Raw genomic sequence first — 24,778 nt, forward strand, 5'->3', positions numbered from 1 at the left:
TCACTTTAACATCTTTTTCACTTACACAAACACATCTGGGTGAATCAATCAGCAGTGGCGTCATGTCTATAATCTAGTAATCTGTAATCTGCATGAGAGAAAGGCTAGATAAGCCTGGAAACACACGCTACTAAAAACACAATATATGCCGCCTTCATTCATAACCAGATTATATGTGAAATCATCCTAAAAGTGAAGAGTGTTAAATGTGTTGATAGATTGACCTAGTTGTGTAAAGCCACCTGCGGTTCACCACAATAAGCACCTTGATTAACTTCAGAATATCTAAAGTAACTAATATGTTATCTAACATCAACAATAATAGGCTACTACTGCGTAATACATCCTCTGTTAAGATATATTCGGACATGTTTTTGTATGTTTTGGATAGTGTTTTTGAATAATGTGTGGCATATATGGATTTTTGAAAGCTAAACATCTTCAGAAAGTAAATTGGCCGAAAGGAAAGGGTAGTATCCGAGCAGTAAATTAAGATTACTTACAAACCAGTTCATTTGTTGTCACCTACAAAATCCAGTCAGCATCAAAACGTTAAAAACTCGTTGTAAGTAACGGCCTCCCGACGGCAGGCGACGCTGTGACGTCACGTCTCTTCTAAACGTCACCACTGCGCATGCGCCGGAGGAAGTGCTCAGGATTCGGTTTCCCGTGGCCTCATCTTGAGCTGAAACACAACAAACTCATGCCGATATAATGGTCGCACCGGTTTAAAAACGATTTATTTTTGTTTCGCGTCTCAGCGTCATAAGGTATAAATGAATTCCTGGTCTTATACTAGCGTGTAATCGTGAGAAAGATGGATATTTCCACGCCACCAGAAGGTAACAGTGCGCTCGCGCGCGTGAGTGAGAGAACTACATCGCGAGCGCGAATGAGCTGATATTATTATCATCAAAACGACACTAATAAACACACACCTGACACATAAAATTAGCATTTACCTCCTGGTTAGTTTATATTGACTGACTTGTGGGGGTAGGATGACAAATGAAGTTGCTAAATCGTCTGGCGTGTTTTCATTGAATTGTTTTGTACATAAGATTTTACAGTAACTTAGGTGACCAACGATTCCAGTGAAAATACCATATTTACTACAGTAAAACCGTGGACGCTTGGTATTAGCATTTGCTGTCGTCTTAAAAATATATGATAAAAAAGAGTGAAAATGTCTTACACTGTTGAAAAGAGATCATATGTTTTTAATTATTGAAATAACTCGTGTTAATTAAAATAATGTTATAATAAAAATAATATTATATTTAAAAAGTAATTGTATGTGTGTATATATATATATATATATATATATATATATATATATATATATATATATATATACACATTATTATTATTTTTACATTATTTTGTATAGCCTATTGTATCTTATCGTTTTTCTCTGATTTTTTTTCCCATCAGATCAGGAGCTGCGAAATGTCATTGACAAACTGGCCCAGTTTGTGGCCCGAAATGGCCCCGAGTTTGAGAAGATGACCATGGAGAAGCAGAAAGACAACCCCAAGTTCTCGTTTCTGTTCGGAGGGGAATATTTCGGCTACTACAAATACAAACTGGCCATCGAACAGCAGCAGCGTACGCATCGCATTCATGTTAACTAACCAGTGTTATTTCAGTAGTATTAATATACCATCACCCATACTTTGAAATGGCTTTTGTTTTCATTTGTCATTGTCTATATTTCGATTAACAATCGTTTTAAATTTAACGACAGCTACCAACACTGGGCATTTGTGATGGAAATGTACAGCTAGATTTGCCTGTTTAACAGCTGTATTGTGTTTATAAATATATATTCGTCTTTAAGGTGTGCTTCTCTCCTTTATAGATTCTTCCAGTCATGATGATGAATATAATATGGAAGGTATTTATTAGACCGATGATCAGAAATGTTTCATTTTGCCTGGTATTCATGGAGTTCTTCTGCATCATCAGTGCTTGACATGTTTTTTGTATATATATTTCATTTGTTAAATTATGTTATGGCTTACGTTATCTCAGTCATAATGAATTAAAACAGCTGCGAAACACTTTTGGCGGCATTTGCCAAGCATTGCTGTTACTGTTTCTCATATATAGGGATTTCATAGTTTTATCAAAGTTTTACCGTTATGCACGTAACTTTCCAGCACTGTTTTTTTGCTTAATTTTAAGCCAAAATCTTAATTCAAACATAGCTTTTAAGAAAACCACAAGCAATTTTTCTCTTTGGGTTCTTGGTTTCTTCTTTGGTTTCTTTGGAGTCGATTTGGTACCTCATACCCCCATGCTTTCCTTGGCTTAAAACGTTTTCGCCTTCCCGTCTGTTCGAGTTTTTCATGCGACTATCTCCAGACATGGAAAAATCAGAGCCAGCATGAGTGATTGTCTGCATGTTTCTCTGATCTGAATGGCTTTTGCGCTGGAAACGCCCATTCAAAAGAGAGTCACTCTCCTTTCAGCAGCGCTTCCCAGTGCTTGGACGTGCTGGCAGGCGAGAGGTTTGTCACGGCGTACAGTAGGAGTCATGTTTTTTGTGTCTGTGTGTTCTTGTGATTCGCAGTGCTCTGTAATCCTCCGGGTAAAGAGGTGTCCGACGTTCCTCCGTCGATGACGATGCTCGCGCCCCCGCCGATCCCGCCGACGACACCGTCTGTGGAGGAGCTCGTCCAGCAGAGCCAGTGGAACCTGCAGCAACAGGAGCAACACCTGCTCAGCCTCAGACAGGTACGCGCTATACATGCGAAAACACACACACACAGATATTAGAGATGCACCGATACTCAATTTCTCCACCGATACTGATTATTCAGAATGATATCTGCTGATAATGATAGTTTGATTTTCTTAAAGGCCCCCTGAAATCAAGCTTTTAGCATGAATATGTTAGCCTAAAGGTCCTTTCACACTGGACGCGATTTTGACTCACGAATAATTCACGCGATGGTTTTATTTTTTGATCAGCAGTTTGTGTAATGAGCGCTTCCACACCGAGCGCGAATAACAACTTTTATTTTTTACGCTTCGATGTCGATGTTTTTTTTTACTTTTGCGGCGACAGAAAAGGCTTCAGCCAATCACACACTACAAGGACAGCGATTTGAAAGACAATGTGTGGCGTAGCATTGCCAACCAACTCGGTTATCGCGACTGTGAGTACGTTGTGTGATAGTTTTAGTCGTTGTATAGTCCTGTGCTGTTTAGACTAGCAGGCTAAACTACATTTTGGATAGAAAGCTAACACTATTATCGTCAAAGATTAGAGATAGAGAACGTGTTTACTTTGAACATGTAACAAAATGTAGTGAGACTATTTAGGGCTGCTTTTAGTGTACTATACATTCTTTGTGTGATGTCTACAGTTTCTAGTCGAATGATTTTAACTTGTTATTTCGTGTGTTACATGTAATGTGTGTTGACATTAGAAAACGCACTGTGTTTAGTTGAAGACGCAAAAAAACTGTGGAAAAACCTCAGGGACACCTGTGTGAGAAAGAGGAGAGAGGAAAAGGAAACTAAAAGTGGACATTTAGCATTCTCCCCTTCAGACTCGTCCTCACTGGATGATGATGATGATGAAGTGTCAATGACAAGTGTCCATGTTTTCTCAGCTGTCGGCGCGAAAGTTTTGGAATGTTGAAGCTCTGAACGTTACAGACGTCGCAAATTCGCGTCGCGGTTGATGTGAATGGTTTTGATGCGAACTATTCGCATGTGAACTATTCGCTCGTGAAATATTCGCTTATTCGTTTTGCTTTTCCGTTGCGCGTCCGGTGTGAAAGGGCCTTAACACCGTGTCCTAACCAGACGCGATGTCGTGGCTGGAACAACAACAGAAAGTATGATAATCTCAGGTACTGTTTATGTGCTTTATTTAATGTTAAAAGCGTCTGTGTGACTTTGAATATCATTTTTGTGTGTTTTATAGCCGTACTGAAAGCAACTCGCCTCAGATCTTCAAAATAAATAAAAGTGAACAAAAAACGTTCAAACTGTCAACTCATTGTGTATTCTATCACAACAATTGTTTTGGTTACTCGGTATGTATTTGTAATAATGTTAAAATGGTGTAATATTCATGAATTTGATTATGTTCTTATCCATTTCGTTGCGAGTGCTGGGAGCTTGCCGAGAGAGTCCGTCCACACGCTCTTCTGATTGGCTGGGATTTTTATCGCGTCCCATAGTTGCGTCGCGTCTGGTGTGGACAGGCAAATAACTTGTCGCTGGAATCTTATCGCATCGCGTCTGGTTAGGACATGGTGTTAAGGTTATGAATAAGCTGGTGTGTTCAAAAACAATGACAAAATTTGCATCGTTTTCACAGATTCGCATTTTCAAAAGTTAACGTTTTCAGGTTGTCGTGTAAATGAACGGCCAAAACGCATAAAAGGTTTTCTGTTTATAATGTTGTGTAAACGGCCCTTTTAGGAGCAGGTGACGGCCGCCATCTCTCTGGCGATGGAGCAACAGACGCAGAAGCTGGTGGTGGAGACGCAGCTGGACATGAACGAGTTGGACAACCTCCTTCAGCCAATCATAGACACCTGCACGAAAGACGCCATCTCGGTACGTGCCCAAAACCTCACGCCTCGCCAATTACACAAGACGCGTCACTCGTATTGTTCTGAGTGGGGAAAAGCGCAACGCTCAGTATAGCCGAATAAGTCCCGCCTTCTAAATAAGAGCCAATCACCGATTGGTAAAGTCATCGCATCACTGAAGCTGCCGTTAGAAGCTCCGGTTGCTATAGAAACAGTCAGACGCTCTTCCGCAGCGCTTTAGCTTGATCCAACCTGAAAAATGTCATTTTCTGTCATGATTTGAGCGTTTAGAAACAAAATTTTATGAGACAGCTGTTGTCAGATTTCATTGGTGATTTCAAATATGAAATTTAATCATAAGCGTGGCAAACAGTTTTGGAGAATTTTATGTTTCCCCATTCAGAGAGATAGAAGCTGTACTTGCTTTTCAAAGATGGCCACCGATTGAAATGACTTGTTTTAAAGGGTCTTTGGCCTCGCTCGCCGCTGATCTGTCTGTCAGATGAGTTATTTGTGGGTTATTTCTCTCTCAGGCTGGAAAGAACTGGATGTTTGGTAACGCCAAGACCCCGCAGCACTGCGAACTGATGTCGTCACATCTCCGAAACCGCATCACTGCGGACGACGCGCACTTCGAGCTCCGCCTGCACCTCATCTATCTCACCAACGACGTCCTGCATCACTGGTGAGACGCACAACTGTATTATGTGACATTATAATGCTGTTTCTATTCCAAAGTTGCAAAGTTAACTTGTGTGCAAAATCTCGTAATGTTATCATTAGGGATGCACAATATATCGGCCACCATATCGGTATCTGCCTATATATGTTCATGTTACCGTTATCGGCCCGATAACATTTTTTTGGCCGATATATTAAAGGGGTGGTTGATTATGATTTCACTTTTCTAACTTTAGTTAGTGTGTAATGTTGCTGTTTGAGCATAAACAACATCTGCAAAGTTACAACGCTCAAAGTTCAAAGCAAAGGGAGATATTTGCTTTTAAAGAAATCGTTTTTTAAGGACTACAACAAACGGCTGATAGAGACTGCATGACATTCCTCATGGGTTAGTGACATCAACCACCCCTAAAATTTGCATAAACCCGCCCCCTGAACATGCAGTCCTTGTTGAGAAGAGGAAGAGTTGTTGTAGTCCAGCACATTTGTGAGTCAGCTCAAACTGTAGCATCCGTCTTTTCACATGCAATAGAAAGTCACTCTGTGTGCATCTCACAACAGTTCCTATACGAGCCATTTATAGATTATCATGACAGAATATGCTAATTGAAGATAGTTAACTCCACATCAGCAACATAAATTCATCAACTAACCATTCAGAGACGTCCTGTTGCATTCTACATGTTGTCACTTCTTCTTGAGTCTCTCCCTCTTTGTCTGACTCCGTTTAAATATAAAAGGCAAAACAGTTTCTGTCATTTTAGTGTGTGTCTGCGTGAGGTAATCGGAGCTGCTAATACACACAAGCTCTTGAAGCTCCGCCCCCTGTGCCGGGAGCAGCAGCTCATTTGCATTTAAAGGGCCAGACACAGAACGGTGCGTTTTTGCTCACCCTCAAAAAGTGACAACGTTAACATGCTATATAAAAATATCTGTGGGGTATTTTGAGCTAAAACTTCACACACACACTCTGGGGACATCAAAGACTTATTTGACATCTTGTGAAAAGGGCATTATACCACCCCTTTAAATCCGATAATAATGGATTATTTCCTTCAGCTGAGACACTTCAGATGTGCAACTGTTCAACATGATGGTTATGAATTGCTTGAAATATGATTGGAATCACTTCAAAAAAGGAAAATATAGGCTAGTTAAGTGCAAAACAAGGCTTTCATATAAGCTATATAAAATATCATTATTATTGTGTGTTTGGGACATGGATTTTAATGAGGAGACTTTTGTTTTTGTAATCAGGCTCTCAAAAATACTATAAAAACGTAAGATTTATCGGCCAATATATCGGTTATTGGCTTACAAACATAAAGAATTATTGATATCGGCCAAAATTTTCATATCTGTGCTTCCCTATTTATCATAAAACATTCAATGCCATGTGTTCAGGAGAACAGAATCATCACTGGCACAAAATATCCTCAATCATAAACAAGTTGCGTCTCGAAACGCATTAAACGCTTTCATGTTCTCATTTCTTATCAAATAAAAAATTTTGTTATATTCAGTTTTCGCATTAGGAAAGCATGAAAATGGAGTGTAGCTGTGTTTGCCAAGTGTTTTATGGTGTTTTGTTGGTGAAAACTCTTTGATTTCTCCGCAGTCAGAGGAAGAATCAGAAGGATCTTTTGGCGGCTCTACAGAAGGTCGTGGTTCCCATTTACTGCACCAGTTTCCTGGCGGTGGAGGAGGACAAGCAGCAGAAGATCACACGGGTACGGTCGCCTCAGCTTTAGACCCTCCTGCTTGTTCTCAGATATCAGCAGAAAGTCATGTGGTGTATTTATTTATTGGCTGTGAGTGTCAGTGGTGCATTGACTTGGATGTAAGATGGTGTGAGTGTGACTTCTGACGAAAAGCTTCTGCTTTTAGCTGCTGCAGCTCTGGGAGAAGAACGGCTACTTTGACGACGTCACTATTCAGCAGCTCCAGAGTCCTGCTTTGGGCCTCGGACAGTATCAGGTACACACACACGCACACACACACTGACATCATTCAGAGACAGGTAGACGTCGCTTTGCTAATTTCAAGCATTGAAATTAGCAAATTTTTTATTTTTTATTTTTATATTTTCATTTTCATTTTAGTTACGTCTTTAGTAATTTTGGTATGTTTTTTATTTTATTTATATTTTACTAGTTTTTTTTAAAATGTTTTTTATTGTTATTTTGAATCAGTTTTTATTTTTATATTTTCCGTTTTTATTTTAATTTTAGTTATAGGAATTTTCTTGTTTTTGTCATTTTTAATTTTTATATTTTGTGTTTTCATTTAAATATTTGTAATTGTAATTTTCTTATTTTGTCATTTATATATATATATATATATATATATATATATATATATATATATATATAATTTTTTTTTTTTTTTTTTTTTTTTTTTTTTTTTTTTTAATGTCTAGATAGTTTTTGTTGATATTTGAATCAGTTGTTATTTCTATATATTTTTTTAATTTAGTAATTTTCCTGTTTTTTGTCATTTTTTTTTAATGTTTTGTTTTAAAATGTCTATATGGTTTTATTGATGTTTTGAATCAGTTATTTTTATATTTTCTATATTCAATATAATTTTAGTTAGTTTCAGTAATTTTGCTGTGATTTTGAAATTTTGTAATAGACATTAAAAAATGATGTAGGTTTTATTGATATTTTGAATCAGGAATTTTTATATTCCTTACAATTTTAGTTAGTTCCAGTAATTTTGTTGTTTGTCATTTTTAATTGTTTTGTATGTCTATATTTTGTATTTTTATATATTTGTTTTATTTTAATCTTAGTAACTTAGTTTTAGTATTTTTTATTTTTAATAATTTTTAAGTATGTCTATATAGTTTTATTGATTAGTTTTAATAAGCTTTTGTTTTTATATTTTCTGTTTTTATTTAAATTTTAGTTAGTTTCTTTCATTTTGAATAATAATTTTAAATATGTCTGTAGTTTTTATTGATATTTTGAATCAAGTTTTATATTTTATTTTTAATTATATATTTTAATATATATTATTTTAATCAAAATTAATATACGTTTATTTCAGTTTTAGTTATTTCAGTACATCAAGTTAAAGTAAATGAAAATAAGAAATTAGTGAGTTAAAGTTTATTTAATTTCAAGCTATGAAGAAGTTTTTTTGATGGTTTCAGTCCGCTATATAATAACCCTGTCAGTCACAGATGGCGTGTTGAGGATGTGTTTCTCTGTTGTGTCTCCTCAGGCGTCGCTCATCACGGAGTACGCTCAGGTGGTGCAGCCCATCCAGGTGGCCTTCCAGCAGCAGATCCAGGCGCTGAAGACCCAGCACGAGGAGTTTGTGAGCAATCTCAAGCAGCAGCAGACGGTGGCGGTGGCGGCAGCAACGGCGGCGGTGGGTCAGCTGACTCCTGTGGACCCCGAAGTCAAGAGCCAAGCGCCCATGAGCTCTCAGCCTGGTAAACGCATACTTCACGTCATCGCATACAGATGCGGTCGCTTATGAAACACTGTTTTTTTCTGAAGAAATGAACATTTTACTCTGCAAGGATGCATTAAATCAATCAAAAGTGAGAGTAAAGATATTTAAAATGCTGCAAATATTTCCCTTTCAAATAAATGCTGTTATTTTGAACTGAGAAAAATATGCATCTCAAGTTTCCACAAAGATATGAAGCAGTATAACCGTTTTCAACATTGATGATAATCATAAATGTTTCATGAACAGCAAATCAGCATATTATAATGATTTCTGAAGGATCACTGAAGACTGGAGTAATGATGCTAATGCTTTTTAGCATGGGGGGGGGGGGGGGGTATACTTGTGTATATAGCCACAAGTATATGAATACTTGTGTTCATTTTGCCATTCCGAATATGATGTGCCATTCCCGGCCTATTATTTTTTATTTATTAAAACAGAACATAGTAATGATCAAAGATTACAAGGGGAAAAAAAGGGACGAAAAGTAAATTATCAGAGAAATGGTGAGGTTGTTGAAAAAGAGAGAAAAATAGAGAATAAATAGGTACATAAATTGCAAAAGAATATATATATATATATATATATATATGAATAAAATAAATATTAAAATGAATATTTTTATGGAGTAACCGTTTCATTAAAGCAATAAGCCCCTTGAAGCCGTGTTTTACAGTGGATTTAGATCTAGCGCTCCGCTCCGCGCCTCACAACGGCCCTTAGCTCTTCTAAATTCACTGTAAATCACAGCTTCAAGGGGCTTGTTGCTTTTTTTATGATCATTCTTGACTTGCTGTGATGTGATTTTGATTATTTGTCATGTCATTCTTTCTCCTAATATCATCAGGAGAACTGAAGCCTGCGTTGGCCGGTCCTCCGCCCGCTGATTACGAAGGCGCTCAGAACCGACCCTCGGACTCGAACCCCTCAGCGTCACCTGACATGCCTTCCTCTAAATCAGGCTGGTTCGAGTCGCAGCACAACATGCCGTCGTGGAACCCGCAGCAGCCGGTGAGTCACACAAACTCTATAAAATAACTATTATTACATAAACTATATAGCAAAATCTCCAACAATAGATGCTTTATATTATCGTCATGCTGCAAATCTGTAAGAATTAATAGTCAAACCAACATTTACTCACATTTCTCACATTATCACAGTTTATTCGCTATAGTTTAGAAAATGGAAATAAAATATGACAACTCATTTCACTGGTTTTGTCCATCCTTGTACCAGTTTAGCTCAACCAATCACCAAGCAATGCTTCATTTTGTTCAGTCTGTGTGTAAAAAGAGCATTAGCAATTAAAGAAAAAACGCTTCAGCAAAACATGGTCAGATCAAAGTGTCTGAATAATTTCTGGTCCCAAATTTGTATAAATGTCACTGGTAGTCACTGTATGAAGAATTTTTGGGTATAATATGTCACAGTTTACTTTATTTTGCTCTCATCACTTACATAAATGAACTATAGTGTCCTGCACGCACTAGTAAAAAAAATATATAAAATGATATCTAGCAGTTCATCAGGGCTTATCAGCCTTACATTTCATTATCAAATTAGACTAATCTACGTTTTTATGTAACTGACTTAAAAAAATTAATAAACAGTCTTAAAGAAAAATATTGGATCTCTAACTTGTAAGACTAGTCTTAGCAGTTTATGCAACCGGCCCCAGCTGGTGTCTGAATAATTTTTGGTTTGACTGTATATGCAGTGTCTCCGCCTCCAGATATGAAATTCATCCGTAAATTTCAAACAGACTTTTAATCACTCTTAAAACTAGATCTGATCAGTGGTCTACACCAGATGTCGTATAGGTCATACAAGTTGTTGTTTTTTTGCTTAAAGGTGAAGACCCAACTTTATGTATGTTTTGTAAGATTCCCCTCTCTGTTAAACATATTTTATTGGACTGTCCTGGACTTAATACAAGTTGAATGCGCTCTTTTATGAAGTTATTTCACTTAAGGACTTATTTAGTAAGATTATGCCTGAAAAGGTTTTGGATTTTCTATCATATGTTAATTTAAATAAAAAATTGTATAATATGACGACTTGTGTTTGTTTGCTTGGTTTTATTGTATTTATGTGAGATTTTTATTTTTGTAATTTAATGTTTGCCATGAAAATTGCCTTAGAAGCTGACATGGCATTAAATAAAACTATCTATCTATCTATCTATCTATCTATCTATCTCCGCCTCCAGCCGCCATTCGACCCCACTCAAGTCCCGCCCCCCTGCCCGCCCTGGAACAGCCATGAGGGCATGTGGAACGAGCAGCGGGACCCCAACTGGAGCGGCCCTCGGGACGGGGGCCCCGGAGGCCCCTGGAGTGGCCAGAACGAGCCCCCGCCCTCCTGGAGCGGCCAGTTCGAGCAGCCGCCGTGGAGCAACCAGCCGGACCAGCCGCCGCCGTGGGGTCAGAGAGAGCCTCCCTTCCGCATGCAGCGTCCGCCACATTTCCGTGGGCCGTTCCCCCCCCACCAGCAGCCGCCGCCGTTCAACCAGCCGCCGCCACCGCCACACAACTTCGGCCGCTTCCCGCCGCGCTTCATGCAGGAGGAGTTTCCCCCCCGACATCACTTCGAGCGGCCGCCGTATCCGCCTCACCGGTTTGACTACCCGCAGGCGGACTTCCCAGGAGGTGAGGACTAGCACTTGTCATGGCTATAATGTATGGCGGAATAGCACTTTTGGAAGTACTTCGACTCGGCGCAGTAAAAAGTCACGCCTGATCCTCTTCCCACTAGGAACCCACTAGGAAGAGGATCAGGCGTGACTTTTTACTGCGCAGAGTCTAAGTACTTCCAAAAGTGCTATTCCGCCATACATTATAGTTATCCTTTTTAACCCGCTTAGAAAAGCGCCTCGTTTTATTTTGTGTCACCATACTTGGTCGTATGACTACTCGTGTAACTGTTTTTAAATAGGGAAAACGTTGATGTGTTTGGTCACTTCTAAATTCATTGCTGTTAGATACCATTGAATATACTGGGGTAAGCTAAGTGCTTTCAAAGTGTCACCGCGCGCTAGAGAGATTAAGTGCACGCACTGAGATGAGAGAGGTATGTATCAACTCGTCTTAGTTAAGGGAATAACATAGTTTAATATGAAAAAACGGTGGAGTATCCCTTTAAGAGAAAAAAACTTACTGAATTATCTGCTATGCCCACTAGAGGGCGCAAGCGAGCGCAATAAGCAGATATAAACCAAATCAAGCATCGCATCTTTTATTGAAATTAAATGACATTCACTTTTTAAAGTGCATTAACTTTTGAAACAATTGTTAAGTAAAATATAATTTCCACGCCAATATAAAATCCACCGGCGATTTCAAGCCGTGTTTTTGAGACTGTCTTTGGTTCACTGCAGTTTTAAGGAGAAAATACTCAGCAATGGTGTCGACTTATGAATTTACACATGGTTTGTCTTATAACACATTAAAAACACCACATAGACATATAAACAACATTAAAAGCTGGATTTTCTTCACAGGGGGACTTTTTGTCCTCAACTTTTCATGCGAGGCTTTGCTTTGTTACACCTTGTAATGTTTTCCTCATATCAGAGATCGGGCCGCCTCCCCATCACCACCCGAACCAGAGGATTCCCCCTCCAGGAATGTCGGATCCTCCTCCGTGGGGCGGAAACCAGCATCCTGAATTCGGACCGCCTCCTCACGGCTTTAACGGCCAGGCGCCACACATGCGACGGCAGACCCCGGCTCACGTCAGTCAGGACGACCCCAGTCTGGTCCCCAATGTGCCCTACTTCGACCTGCCGGCGGGACTCATGGCGCCGCTTGTTAAGGTTATTTCACATTTAACGCCAGATTGGAAAGTTCCAGTTAGTTCTTGTCCTAAACATAAATCTTTTTTTTTTTTTTTTAAATCAACACATTATTATAGGTTTCAGCTGTGTCAGAAACATGTAAACTATTTACAGAACAGGTTCCAGGAAATTAACCAGACCAAAATAATTATATAAAACAAGAACACATAATTAGGAAGTTGAGGTTTTAGCTTTTCTAACAATATCTCTGCGGTTATTGACCAACTTTGAATAGCTCTGTCTTTGGCCCATTGAGTTTATCAGTGGTGCCCTCCAGCAAGGCAATGTATGATTCTTTCTCTTTAATAATAGCTTGAAGATCACGATTATAAGCCTCTGGACCCCAAAGACATCCGTCTGCCGCCTCCGATGCCCCCTAGTGACCGTCTGCTGGCCGCAGTGGAGGCGTTTTACAGCCCGCCGTCCCACGACCGGCCCAGGAACAGGTGATGCAAACACTAACGCTGTGGTTTGGTTGTTTTCATTTATTATTTCAATTAAATTGACATGAAAACGATAATTTTTCCAGTGAGGGTTGGGAACAGAATGGTCTTTACGAGTTCTTCCGGGCCAAAATGAGAGCGAGGCGGAAAAAGGATCAAGACAAACGCAACAGGTGGGGAATAAATGAACTGTTTCAATGTATTATGTGCATATACTAGTGTTATCGCTGACAAAAACTAAAACTGTTAAAAAAATGAGTTCATTGAAATAAAACTGAAATATGAATATTTGATGGAAAAACTTATATAAAATAACAATAAAATAAGTTTGAGTTGAAGTGCTAAAATTACTAAGACTAAAACTGAGATAAATAAAAGCTAAATATAAATATTAAAAAAAAATTACAAGAACACTCAAACGTTACTAAAATTAAAATAAAGCTGGAAATATAAAAATAAAAATCATTTTAGTAGTATACTAAAAAATTAAATAAATATAAACTAAAAAATTTGTAAAACCTAATCTGAAATTAAAAATATAAAATAATTTAAATTGTGAATAAATACAATATGTGAATAAAATGACTCCATCTAAACCTGAAATTAACATGAATAAAAACTAAGTATAAATGGGAAAATTTTTTAAAGCACACAACAAAATTAAAATTAAAATGCTGAAAATATATAAAAAATCTGATTCAAAATGTTAATAAATGCTATAATAGTATACAAGAATGACTAAAACTGAAGTAAACCTAAACTAAACCAATATAAAAAAAAACCTTATAAAAAATACAAAACTAATTCAATTAAAATGAAAAATGAAAATATATAAATAAAATCTAAATCTAAATATTTAGACTATAATGATACACTTAAATGACTAAAACTGATATAAAACTTGAGGAACTTCGAGTAACTTGAGGAAAAATATAATCAAACCTGATAAAAATCACAAATCAATAATATTAGTAAAACTAATATTGAATTGGAATGAAAAATAAAACCTAAATCAAAATATTAATAAATACTTTAATAGTATGTAAATAATTCTACAAAAACACTGTAATTCAGATGTGCCCTTTACAAAAGTGATTCTCATTGTTTCCTCACTGGTTTCCTTTCATGTGATGATTTTTGTTTTTTTGTGGCAGCACCCGAGGGAGTCCCACGTCCCGCAGTCGGTCACACAGCCGAGGACGATCCACCTCGCGCTCCAGCTCCAGGTCTTCCAAATCCTCTCGCTCCAGATCCCGATCCAGATCCCGCTCCCGTTCTCGCTCCTACTCCAGATCTCGTTCCGGGTATTGTGAAAATATCTGCTTTTACACATAAACAATTGTTTTTTTTTACAGTTACAGAAAGTTGTTAACACCGTTTTTAAAACGTTCTCCTGTAGGAGCAGGAGTCGCTCCAGATCCAGGTCCCGAAGTCGCTCCCGATCCAGATCTCGCTCCAGGTCACGATCTCCAGAAAAGCGTCGCCAGCCCGAGAAATCCCGCAGTCCGACGCCACCGTAAGTGGATCTACTTCTGTCACCCAAATCCAGTTAGCACTTGAAAATTGGTTATTGAATTTGAATTCGCATTTGAATTGTATCAACTTCTTTCGCAGTTAATTTGGCATAATTTATTACTGTGAGGATTTAACTTAATTTCATTCATTATTGGCTGTAATTAGGTTTTTTGTTTTTACTTAAAGGGATATTTCACCGCTGGAAAGATGAATGTGCATTTAAATTGGGTCATTTATGTAATAGAAATGTGAAATTATTTTAGAAGTTGGTGCCTTCTAGACTGAGAAAAGCCTGAAAATGTATTTTTGGCTCATGTGGATGAAAGACAACAACTCTCAGAATGCACTTGCCCTATGAGGCCACTCCCAAGCCACGCCTACCGGTTACAGAGGGCAGTGTCGGGAGAAATGATACAGCTAGGCTACTAGTCGACTCGAAACTGAAAAGACGGCGTTTTATCGTGAGATCCCCCTATGGGCAGGTTGAAGACATGCGGAACGAGCTCCTCCTACTGGCTGGAGTCTCTCGCCTCTGGACAGAAAATGACACTAAATGACGATTTTTGCGCCATCGGAGGTTTTTTTCCAGACACACAATACAGAAATCTCTCGTCTCAGGGGGAACATGAGGGAGGGAAGCACGGTCACTCGAAAATACTACCGGGTTTCTACTGATACAAAGCTTAATGCTAATCGGTGAAGTGTCCCTTTAATTCAGAAAGCCTAATTGCAAATTTAAACCTTTGTCAAAATATATTAAAGTCCCACTGTAGTCAATTTATCCCTTTGATCACTAAAATTACATATTTAAATGTTTTTTTCCTTGAAAAAAATTCTTCATGACTTAAAATAGCTTGGATGTAACTCGACACCCTCGTCTAATTTAGTACACAAGGTTCTATGAATATGCAAATGAGCCCCGCCTCCACTCACTCAGCTCAGAGATCCACTTGTTGATCTCATTGGTTACAAGGTAGTTTGTGACGTCAGAAACACCAGCGATTTCAAAGCGTGTTTTTGAGACTGTCTTTGGTTCACTGCAGTTTTAAGGAGGAAATACTCAGCAATGCTGTCGACTTATGAATTTACACACGGTTTGTCTTAAAACGTATTAAAAACACCACATAAACAACATTAAAAGCTGGATTTTCACCACAGGGGGACTTAAAGAAAAATTACAGAGCAGATTATGTGTTTTCTAAATCTAATCCCATCCAGATTTTAAAATATATGATATGATGCTGCTTCTTTATTTTGAACATCACAAGTCAAATATCGTAACTATAGCTACATTTCTTATTGTGCTGCATGGTGAAAGAATAATAACTGATGGCGATTGGATGATTATCCCTATAATCCCATCTATTATAAAAAGAAAGTGCATTTAAATTAAATGCATAAATTGATACAAAATTAATGAAATGAATCCAGTTTAAATATTGATTTAGCGTGCTGTTGACGTGAAACCCCGTCTCTCCGCAGCTCCACATCTGGGTTGGGTTCAGCTCCCGCCGCGATCCCCGTCGACCTCAGGCTGGGCGAAGAAAACAAGGGCCATCAGATGCTCATGAAGATGGGTAAGTGATCCAGAAGACTGCGTGTGAACCGATGCCTCAGCTGATGCGGCGCTGAATGTGTCCCGTTCGTCCTGCAGGCTGGAGCGGATCAGGAGGTCTTGGCGTTAAAGAACAGGGCATTCAAGATCCCATTAAAGGAGGAGACATCCGGGACAAGTGGGACCAGTATAAAGGAGTTGGAGTCGCGCTGGACGACCCGTACGTGAACTACAGGAGAAACAAAAGCTACAATTTTGTCGCAAGGATGAAAGCACGAGAAAAAGGTATTTGTGTTTTTAAAAGTGGTCCTGTTCTGATGTTTTCCATCTTCATCTTTCTTTAGTGTGTAATGTTGCTGTTTGAGTTCTTCTCTATATCAGTGTCAGTGTTTCTGAACTCCCTGAAACGCCTCCATTGTAGTCTTGAGTTTCTTCCGGGAATGAACACGTCACAATATTCCTCATTTTAATAATTAATATGCAGAATAAAGGGGCGGGGCCTGGTTGAGTTAGTTAGAAGTGTGTTAAACTGGCGGTTATAGTAAGGGGCGGGACATTTCCCCAAAACACTCAAAGCGCTCGACCAATCACAACACTGATCCAGCCGACCAATCAGAGCACTGTGTGCTTTTCAGAAGGAGGGGCTTCATAGAGACAGGAACTAAACAGAGCGTTACTGACAGTCTGGGAAGAGAGGAGCTGCAACAATGGAGAATATGGGGAAAATAATCAACATTCAAGCAGGAAAACCTGTTCCAGTAAAAAATACAAAATCAAGACTTTGGAAAAAGGTCATAATAGGTCCCCTATTACAATAGCCAAGTCAAGCATTACTATTATTGATGCTAATACTTAGGGTTAGGGGTTTGATCAAACCATTAACCTTAAATATTAAACTTTGCACACTTGTATATTTTATATTTCTGACCAAATTTGAATGTGTTTGTGTTTCGTCCTCAGTAAGCAGAGACCCACAGGAGCCCTCCAGCACAGAGTGATCACCGTCACACGTGGTCTGTTTTTTTTACTGTAGATGTCAAAGCTGTTCTCCACATTTGTTTGGATGTTTTCTCTCACCCTCAGTTCATTTTTGTAGTAAAATGTATCAAAGCTTCATATTGTAACTCATGGAAATGTCAGCATCATCACAACCCTTTCGTTTGATTAATCTGAGACTGTGTACAAGCAAAATAAAGACATTTTAAAAAAGGCACAGTGTTTATGTTAGCATTTATTTTATGTATGAATTCGTATGTCTTGATAAATGTGTAGTAAAAAAAAAGCTGTTTTATTTAGGCACTTGTAGCATTTACAATGATTGATAAGTTTTGGCTGTTTATAATTTATGGACGATGCATCCAAAACGTTGATCTGTTTATTTACATGTAATGATAGTCCTGCATTTCCTGTAGAACTTCTTCTAGAGCGTCTTCAATACTTAGTTTGGGCGGCCTGTGAGCGCGGATGAACTACAGGAAGAATAAAGAAATTCCTGTTAGCAAACATGAAAGATATTACGATAGAAACATTTTAGGAATATATATATATATATATATATATGGAATGCACAATATATATATCGGCCGCCATATCGGTATCGGCCAATATGTGTTCATTTTTATCGTTATCGGCCCGATAAGAAAATTTGGCTGATGTATTAAAGCCTTAAATAATGGATTATTTCCTTCAGCTGAGACACTTCAGATGCACAACTGTTCAACATGATGGTTTTAAATTTCTTGAAATATAATTGTAATCACTTCAAAAAAGGAAAATATAGTTCAGTGTAACGTGCAGTGCAAGTCTGTCATATAGGCTACATAAAATTATAATGAGAACACTATTATTGTGTGTTTGAGACTTTTGTTTTTGTAATCAGGCTCTCAAAAATTATATAAAAATTTAATTTATTGGCCAATATATCAGTTATCGGGTTTCAAATCTAAAGAATTATCGGTATCGGCCAAAATTTTCATATCGGTGCATCCCTTATATGTGTGTGTGTGTATATATATATATATATGTATATATGTGTGTGTGTGTGTGTGTGTATACTGTATATATTATACTCCTAAATGTCTTCTAACAGTGTGCACTCGTCTTAAGTGATTGCCAGGGTAGATGTCAGGCATATTTTTTTAATAAAGGTGTATATTATCTGTTTTATAGGCTAAATGATACTTCTATCCATCACCGTCTTATTTTCATTCCTTGTCAAATGAAATTGAGGATTTGTCATTGCAGTCAAATGCGTTCTTACCTCTTTAGTATCTTGTAGTGTGGTGTATTTGTAGTCAGCCGTCCCCAGCGACTCGTGCACTGATTTGTAATGGCGTCTGGTGGAGTCGATGAACGATCTTGTGAGGGCCAACTGCTGTCGCAACATGTCGTTGAGTGCAATAATGGCAGGATTATATGCCGTCACACCTGTTAGCATGGGAGAAAATGAGCTATATCAACTCCTGTGCAAGAAAAAGTTATACTCACTCAGTACCTGAAATGTTCTCATTCTTAACAATAACCACTTGAGATGTTCATGTTTAAGGGTATATTCACATCGTATACTCACTCTCTATGGCTTCAGCGCTGACTGTGTGACTGGCTATTGGAGTCGGGTCCACGTACGTCATGCCCAGAGACGGACCAACGGCAGCCATGCCTGGAAAATGGCCAACATAAACAGGTGGATCTCACAAAATCACTTCTATAATGGAAATTTGGGATGAAAATGTCATGAAAATAGTCACAATGCAAAAACTATTCTTTTTAGGGCCTGAGCACCAATGTTACGAGTTTATTTTCTTTTGATTTTAATATTAAATATGGCCTAAACATGTTCTTGAAAGGTTTTGTGGGATTCACCCACATACATTTCTCTCAGAACAAGAACAAAAGTGGTCCGAGGCTATACCCCTGAGGGATGCCTCAAATTGAATCTGCCATATAAAGCGATTGTGCCTCTTCAAAAAAAATTGACGAAACTGCTCCATTCATATGGATTAGTTTTATGATCGCTTCATTAACTTTTTAAAGTGTCAAAGGTTTCAGTTGCAAAGCTGTCTATGGAGATCTCAGATTTTCATTTTGGGGTGAACTAACCCTTTAAGCGAGACACTACAGGCAAAAAAAAATGTGTTTTTTCATGCATGTCAATTTTGAGACTTTTCATAAAGTGTTTTTTCAGACTAGTGGAAAGAAAACATCCAAAATACACTTTTAACTGTATCTTTTAGAGCACTTGATCTATGTGTGTAGGTTTCAATTACAGTATATATCTTTAAAGGCCGTTTTCTCAAAATTAGTTTTTTCTCCTATTCTGAGTCAGAAATCTCCACTTTGGAGGTTTTTACATAGGGTTTGATCATATATAATTTTCCTAATTTTATACAACATTTTATTCCTAAAAAAAAGGTGAATTTACTGTAGACAGTATTTTCTGGAGTGATAAATAGAGATATCCTGAATCCCCTCTGTAGGCACGTTTCCATTACAGATTTGCGCAAAACTACGTTTGATGACGCCGTTTCCATTAACCGATGTTATGCGACTAAAACTTAATTTTTTTCCTCTCACGATAAGTAAAACCATTCCAAAAACCTTGGCAACGGATGTTGGTAGGTTTATGTACTAGGCTATATCTCAGCCACTGCACTAGCCATTATTATTAATCGAAGGAGATGTATGTGTGTTTTCCAAGCATTAATGGTAAGGAACGACCCTTATTATACTTGTGAGCGGCACATATGATGTTTCTGGGTGTTTCTCCCTCATATCTGCTTCGAGGTCTTGATTGTGGCATTTATTTGAGGTTTAGAATCCATTATTCCTGTAATTCTTTTGTCTTTTATGAATTTAATAAAGAAGTCTGTCTCGTCTTCTGTCCAAACACACCACGTCGTCTACGTCAGGTGACTGTAAATGCGCAAAAACTGTTTCCATTGCAGTTTTGCGAAATATTTTTCGAATTGCCTGAAAAACCCCCTCATGCGAGCGTAAAAACTTTTTTGCGATAAATGGGAGTTTTTGCGAAATTGACGTGTTTCAATTGGGCGTATTTTCAATTCGCGATTTCAATTTGCGCAATTTGAAAAGTAATGGAAACGCGACTTGACTCTAATACACTTTAAAAAAAAAAATGAAACAAGAATTTTGAACCTGACTTTAACCAAATGTTCAGATTTTTGTTCTAAACGTTTATGCAAATTAGTGCATATTTAAATCGATAACACCTCATTTGCATATTTAAACATAACATTTAAAAAAAATAGTAATACAATTTTTTATTGCGATTATTAATGTAATCAATTAACAAGATAATGGTGAGATAAGTTAATTTTATTTATCCTATTCACTTGGGATCTCTTGCCTTAAGTTCGAAATATGACTTGGACGTGTTATTGAGTTTCTTTTTCTGAGATTCGCCCACATACGTGTCCGAAAAACAAGAACAAAAGTGGCCCTCAACTATAACCCTGAGGGACGCCCCAAAGAAACTGCTCAAATAACCGATTACAGAAACCTACCAGAAGACCACGAGTAGGCAAATCCATCCATCTGCGTCTGTACCGCAACCTCCTTTACCTCGTGACGGTCAGGACTGGGGCCGTGGGTTACAGTCGCACTGGACGAGCTAGACCTCGAGGAAGAGTCTGAGTGGCGACTGGATGACGGTGATGATTGTGATAAGGTACGATCATCATCATTGTCGTCAACCTGGGATTTGTACGAGCTGTACTGGAGCTCGCTGACCAATGAGGCATCTTTAGCTTCATCTGTGAGACGTTCTGAGATCTCACTGGCACTTGATGGCGTCTCTGATGGGATCTCGCTCTCAAAATCACTTTCGTAGGCTGCCGAGGCTTCTTCCGGTGTGGGTGGTGAAGCGAGCTTTGAGATGTTGGATGACTTCTTGTTCCTGTCTTCCTTTCTGGCTTCTGTTTCTTTCTGTGATTTAAAAATATATATTTTGTTTAAATTTGAAAACATAAATTAAAACAATTGAAAATCAATCTTTTAATGTTGTTTATATGTATATGTGGTGTTTTTAATATGCTTTAAAGTGCACATTTATAAGTCAACACCATTGCTGAGTATTTTCTCCTTAAAACTGCAGTGAATCAAAAACAGAAATCGCTGGCGTTTCTGATGTCACAGTGACGTGGAGGCGGGGCTCATTTGCATATTCATTGAACCGCGTATACTAAATGAGACAATTGTGTTGAGTTACATTCAAGCTATTTTAGGCATGAAGAATATTTAAAAATAATAATATTTTGTAGGGCTGGGTATCGATTCAGATGTTACAATTCGATTCGATTTCGATTCACAAGCTCTCAATTCGATTCGATTTCGATTCTCGATTCGATTTTCGATTTCGATTCTCGATTCGATTTTTCGATTTCGATTCTAAATTAGATTTCGATTCGACTCAATGAATATTTAATACAAATCCTATATTTATTAAAAAAAGAAAAAGAAAAGAAAAAAGTGAACATAAGTTTTCAAGCGTTTAATTAATAAAAAGAAATTAAGACCTGTATATTACAAACCTGTATATTAAACTCTTTTTATTTTAGGTACATTAAAACAGAACCCAACTCTATATTTCAAATGCATACAATGAATAGACAGGATTTTGATGCAAGATGAAAAATTTATGCTGAAAATTGGACAAGTCAGAACAGTCGCATGTCTTGATCAAACAGGTTAACAATCCTCACATAAACCCATATATAAACATTGCATATAATTTTTATCTGTGCCCTTAACAGCAAAGCCATATACAGAAATTGAATAAAGTTATCAAACAGTCTGCGCAGCATTAATTATAAATTATATATAGACTTATCAAAGTTATAAAAGTTCTTTAGTCAAGAGCAGGGAGTGTTTTTCTCTGTTCCCTTTGTTCTTTGATTAACTTTAACGACAGAGATAATTAGTGGCAACTGTGTACTGTCCCTTTAAGACCAGCCGCTGTTGACAGAGACGCAGATCTGACACGCTTCATTCTCTCACGAGTCACAACTCTTCACGTTCATCATAAGACTGCTCTTATGTTATGAAGATACTCGACAAAAAGACATTTTGGCATAATTGTGTGTGTTATTGTTCGTTCAAGCGCGAAAGATAACTCTATTCTGGGCTGTCTTGTGCGCACGCACGATATCATCGCAAGTTTTTCTGTGTCACAGTCAGAACATTCAAAGCAGCGAGCTCTTTTTTGTCTTGTCGCGCATGAATGGTTTAAAAACATTTGTATGAATAAGAGCGGGATCGTGTAACACTAGCCAAAGGATGACAAAAAAATAACAGATGCTGCATTAATTGCGTTAAAAGCCCAAATTTGTTTATTTCATATAAAATCGCAGCATTTTGCGTCATATAGCCTAATTGCGTATAGGCTTGACATCGCGATTGCGATATGATTAAACGTGCAGTACTAGTTGAGGTTATTTTATGATTTAGATCAAACTAACATAAAATCACAGCATTAGGTATAAAATGAGTTTGCAAGCCTGAATAGTGGAGGAAAACTAATACTTGGGTAACAGATAAATAAAGATGGAAAAAAATCGATTCTTGGCGTTTGAGAATCGATTTTGAATCGACCACATTTAAAAAAACGATTAATCGAAAAATCGATTTTTTTGCCCAGCCCTAATATTTTGGTGATCAAAGATGAGTTTAAAGGGATTGACTACAGGGGGATTAAAAAAATGCATGTTAGACATTCAACAAACCTTTTCTTGTGATATTTCAGCTGTGGCAAAAGGTATAGGGGCAAGATCATCCAGTGTCATTACATTGATTTTGAAATCTGGGTAAAAAGAAATTTGTTGAGAATAAAAATTTGGGCATAAAATTCTTAAGGAATAGTTTAGATGACTGCAAGATGTTAAATCGACAGGTGTTTTACCATCCAATACTGCACTCCTCTCGCTCAGAGTGTCATCCGAGTCTACAGGAAAGAGATCATCCAAAGACCGGATCTCACTGTGATCAGATTCAGAGGACACAGACCGTTCAGTGAACCGGATCATGCGCGACTCAGGCCTGCTGGGGGATGGAGAAACTTTGTGTCTTTCAGGGGTTGGCGAAGATTCACTGCTCTTCTTGTATAACTGGAGAAAGAGAAAAGCAGAAAGATGTTTGGAAGGACATGAGGGTGAGTAAAATGTGTGGTCAACTAACACTTTAACTGGGTCAATACCTTTTTAACTGGTTGAGGACTCGTCTTCCTCGCTGCATTTTGCAAGGAACTCTCTGATAGGCTAAAAGAATCTCCTAGAAGTCTTCGCATGTCCTGTTCGTCGCTGTCTAAACTGACTCTCCGTACTTTATATTCATTTAGACCATTGGTTCTCTCAGGAACCCTTTCCTCTTGAGGTGCGGACAGCGGTTTCTTCAGAAAGCGAGTCCCCGTCATGCTCAGATCGCTGCTGGACTGGACAGATAAACGTGTCTCCTGTGGTTCTGAGAGGTGTGTATGGTCACTGGGCCCGTCAACTTTGCTTTTCTGGTTTAGCGCTAGTCTACTCAAAGCCGTGCTTTGTGAACTACGTTGAGGAATGAACTTAAATTCATTCATTTCTGCAGGAGTTTCACTAGGAGCGGATGACTGTCTGTCTTCTGTGGCATTTTTAGAGGTCTTCTTCAGAAATCGACTCCCGCCACCTATAACGAAACTCTTCGAAAGGTCCTGGTTTTCCCTCGGTGATGGTGGGATGTCACTGAGGTCATGGGTCTGTCTGGTCAGTGACATCAATTTTGCAGAGTTTTCCTGAGTAAACAAGAGCATTTCATGCTGAGATGTATTGTAAAATTAACACACCAGAAACAATGTCAAAAATGCAGTCAAAAACAGGCAATTTATGCTGAGGTTCAATTCCACCCTTCAGAGGATCTTCACTCATCCCAATGATAGTGTTTCTTTCTCAAATCTATCATTATCATGCACCATTATTGCCCTAACCTGTAATACGACAATATTAAACATCAATATATCACTGCATTATTAGCAAAACTTAAGAAGGGCATCACTACCTACAACATTATGGTAAAACAATGACTTATCTAATCGCGTATTGGTTAACGTTATAATACTGCTGAAAAGGGGTAGTAAGTTATTATTCTTTGAGAAAGTTAACCAATATTTTTTTCCAACAACACAAAACGAAGTAAAATAAAGTTTCATTTCTCTAGAGCAGCTGTGTGTGTATAATGAACACTAACCACATCTCGTTTGTCCGCTGATATCGCGGTGTTTGAGATTCTCTGCCCCGAGAGATGAGCTTTAGCCCGATCCAGAGCTGAACTCCTCAGTCCTCCACGACTCCCCATCTTGACTAACGTTAGTTGGTAGGTTCACCTAAAATGCAACCAGAACGCCTCGTCTGCATCAAAACCAAGCAAACGAGCTCTCGTAAAGGCATTATAAATCGCTCTAAAGTGTGCAGTACGCCGAAAGGTAGTGTACTAACATGTTTACAACGGAATCTTTCGCCGATGAGAACGCGACGCTCGAGCTTGTTTCACCATGACAACGTCGCGAGCGTTCTGACGTCACCGGAACGTCTGAGAATCTGTTGGTTCCATTTCCTGTTTTTATAAACATTAGAAAATGATTTTGACTCGATGTAAATGCGTTTTATAACGAACCATCTGTTAATACCAGTTGAGATATGAAGAAAACCATCCTTAGTCCTTTTGTTAGAGAAGGAAAATA

At 38.1% G+C, this 24,778-nt stretch overlaps 3 protein-coding genes across 4 annotated transcripts in view; 2 read left to right on the forward strand and 1 right to left on the reverse strand.

Annotated features, from left to right (window-relative positions):
- Positions 1–632: 632 nt before the first annotated feature.
- On the forward strand, positions 633–17,266 carry cherp (calcium homeostasis endoplasmic reticulum protein). Of its 2 annotated transcripts, XM_079890045.1 has the most exons (19): positions 633–842; positions 1,435–1,608; positions 1,862–1,897; positions 2,576–2,739; positions 4,444–4,581; positions 5,090–5,241; positions 6,856–6,967; positions 7,125–7,214; positions 8,466–8,679; positions 9,550–9,713; positions 10,915–11,353; positions 12,278–12,519; positions 12,853–12,986; positions 13,070–13,156; positions 14,138–14,287; positions 14,383–14,499; positions 15,981–16,075; positions 16,153–16,338; positions 17,014–17,266. In XM_079890045.1, exons 1-19 carry the CDS (start codon positions 818–820, stop codon positions 17,049–17,051), a joined length of 2,757 nt encoding a protein of 918 aa, XP_079746171.1. In that variant the 5' UTR covers positions 633–817; the 3' UTR covers positions 17,052–17,266. The 2 variants fall into 2 exon arrangements, with proteins under 2 accessions (XP_079746171.1, XP_079746172.1); XM_079890046.1 differs by lacking the exon at positions 1,862–1,897.
- Positions 17,265–24,611, reverse strand: cUnh19orf44 (chromosome Un C19orf44 homolog). Its single transcript, XM_079890047.1, has 9 exons — positions 24,534–24,611; positions 24,286–24,421; positions 23,264–23,833; positions 22,970–23,174; positions 22,794–22,870; positions 20,577–20,997; positions 18,623–18,712; positions 18,314–18,480; positions 17,265–17,522 (listed from the first exon to the last, which is right to left on the reverse strand). The coding sequence occupies exons 2-9, from the start codon at positions 24,391–24,393 to the stop codon at positions 17,433–17,435; spliced, it is 1,728 nt and encodes a 575-aa protein (XP_079746173.1). The 5' UTR covers positions 24,394–24,421; positions 24,534–24,611; the 3' UTR covers positions 17,265–17,432.
- Positions 24,427–24,778, forward strand: part of LOC307169650 (uncharacterized protein) — a gene marked incomplete at both ends in the record, with an annotated part of 78,866 nt that continues 78,514 nt past the window's right edge. The window contains one exon of the mRNA XM_079890378.1: positions 24,427–24,520. Within this exon, the coding sequence (XP_079746504.1) occupies positions 24,427–24,520 (94 nt within the window). The remainder of the gene's footprint in view (positions 24,521–24,778) is intronic.

This window comes from Squalius cephalus (assembly GCF_949319135.1).
Source record: "Squalius cephalus genome assembly, chromosome: 13".
Taxonomy (NCBI): Eukaryota; Metazoa; Chordata; class Actinopteri; order Cypriniformes; family Leuciscidae; genus Squalius; species Squalius cephalus.

Coding starts and splice junctions, on each gene's coding strand:
- cherp (XM_079890045.1), top strand. CDS start 818: ATGGATATTTCCACGCCACCAGAAG. Junction 6,968..7,124: donor AGCAGCAGAAGATCACACGG/GTACGGTCGCCT, acceptor TTCTGCTTTTAG/CTGCTGCAGCTCTGGGAGAA. Junction 16,076..16,152: donor TCAGATGCTCATGAAGATGG/GTAAGTGATCCA, acceptor TTCGTCCTGCAG/GCTGGAGCGGATCAGGAGGT.
- cUnh19orf44 (XM_079890047.1), bottom strand. CDS start 24,393: ATGGGGAGTCGTGGAGGACTGAGGAGTTCAGCTCTGGATCGGGCTAAA. Junction 23,834..24,285: donor CAGCGGACAAACGAGATGTG/GTTAGTGTTCAT, acceptor TTGTTTACTCAG/GAAAACTCTGCAAAATTGAT. Junction 23,175..23,263: donor GTCCTCAACCAGTTAAAAAG/GTATTGACCCAG, acceptor CTCTTTCTCCAG/TTATACAAGAAGAGCAGTGA.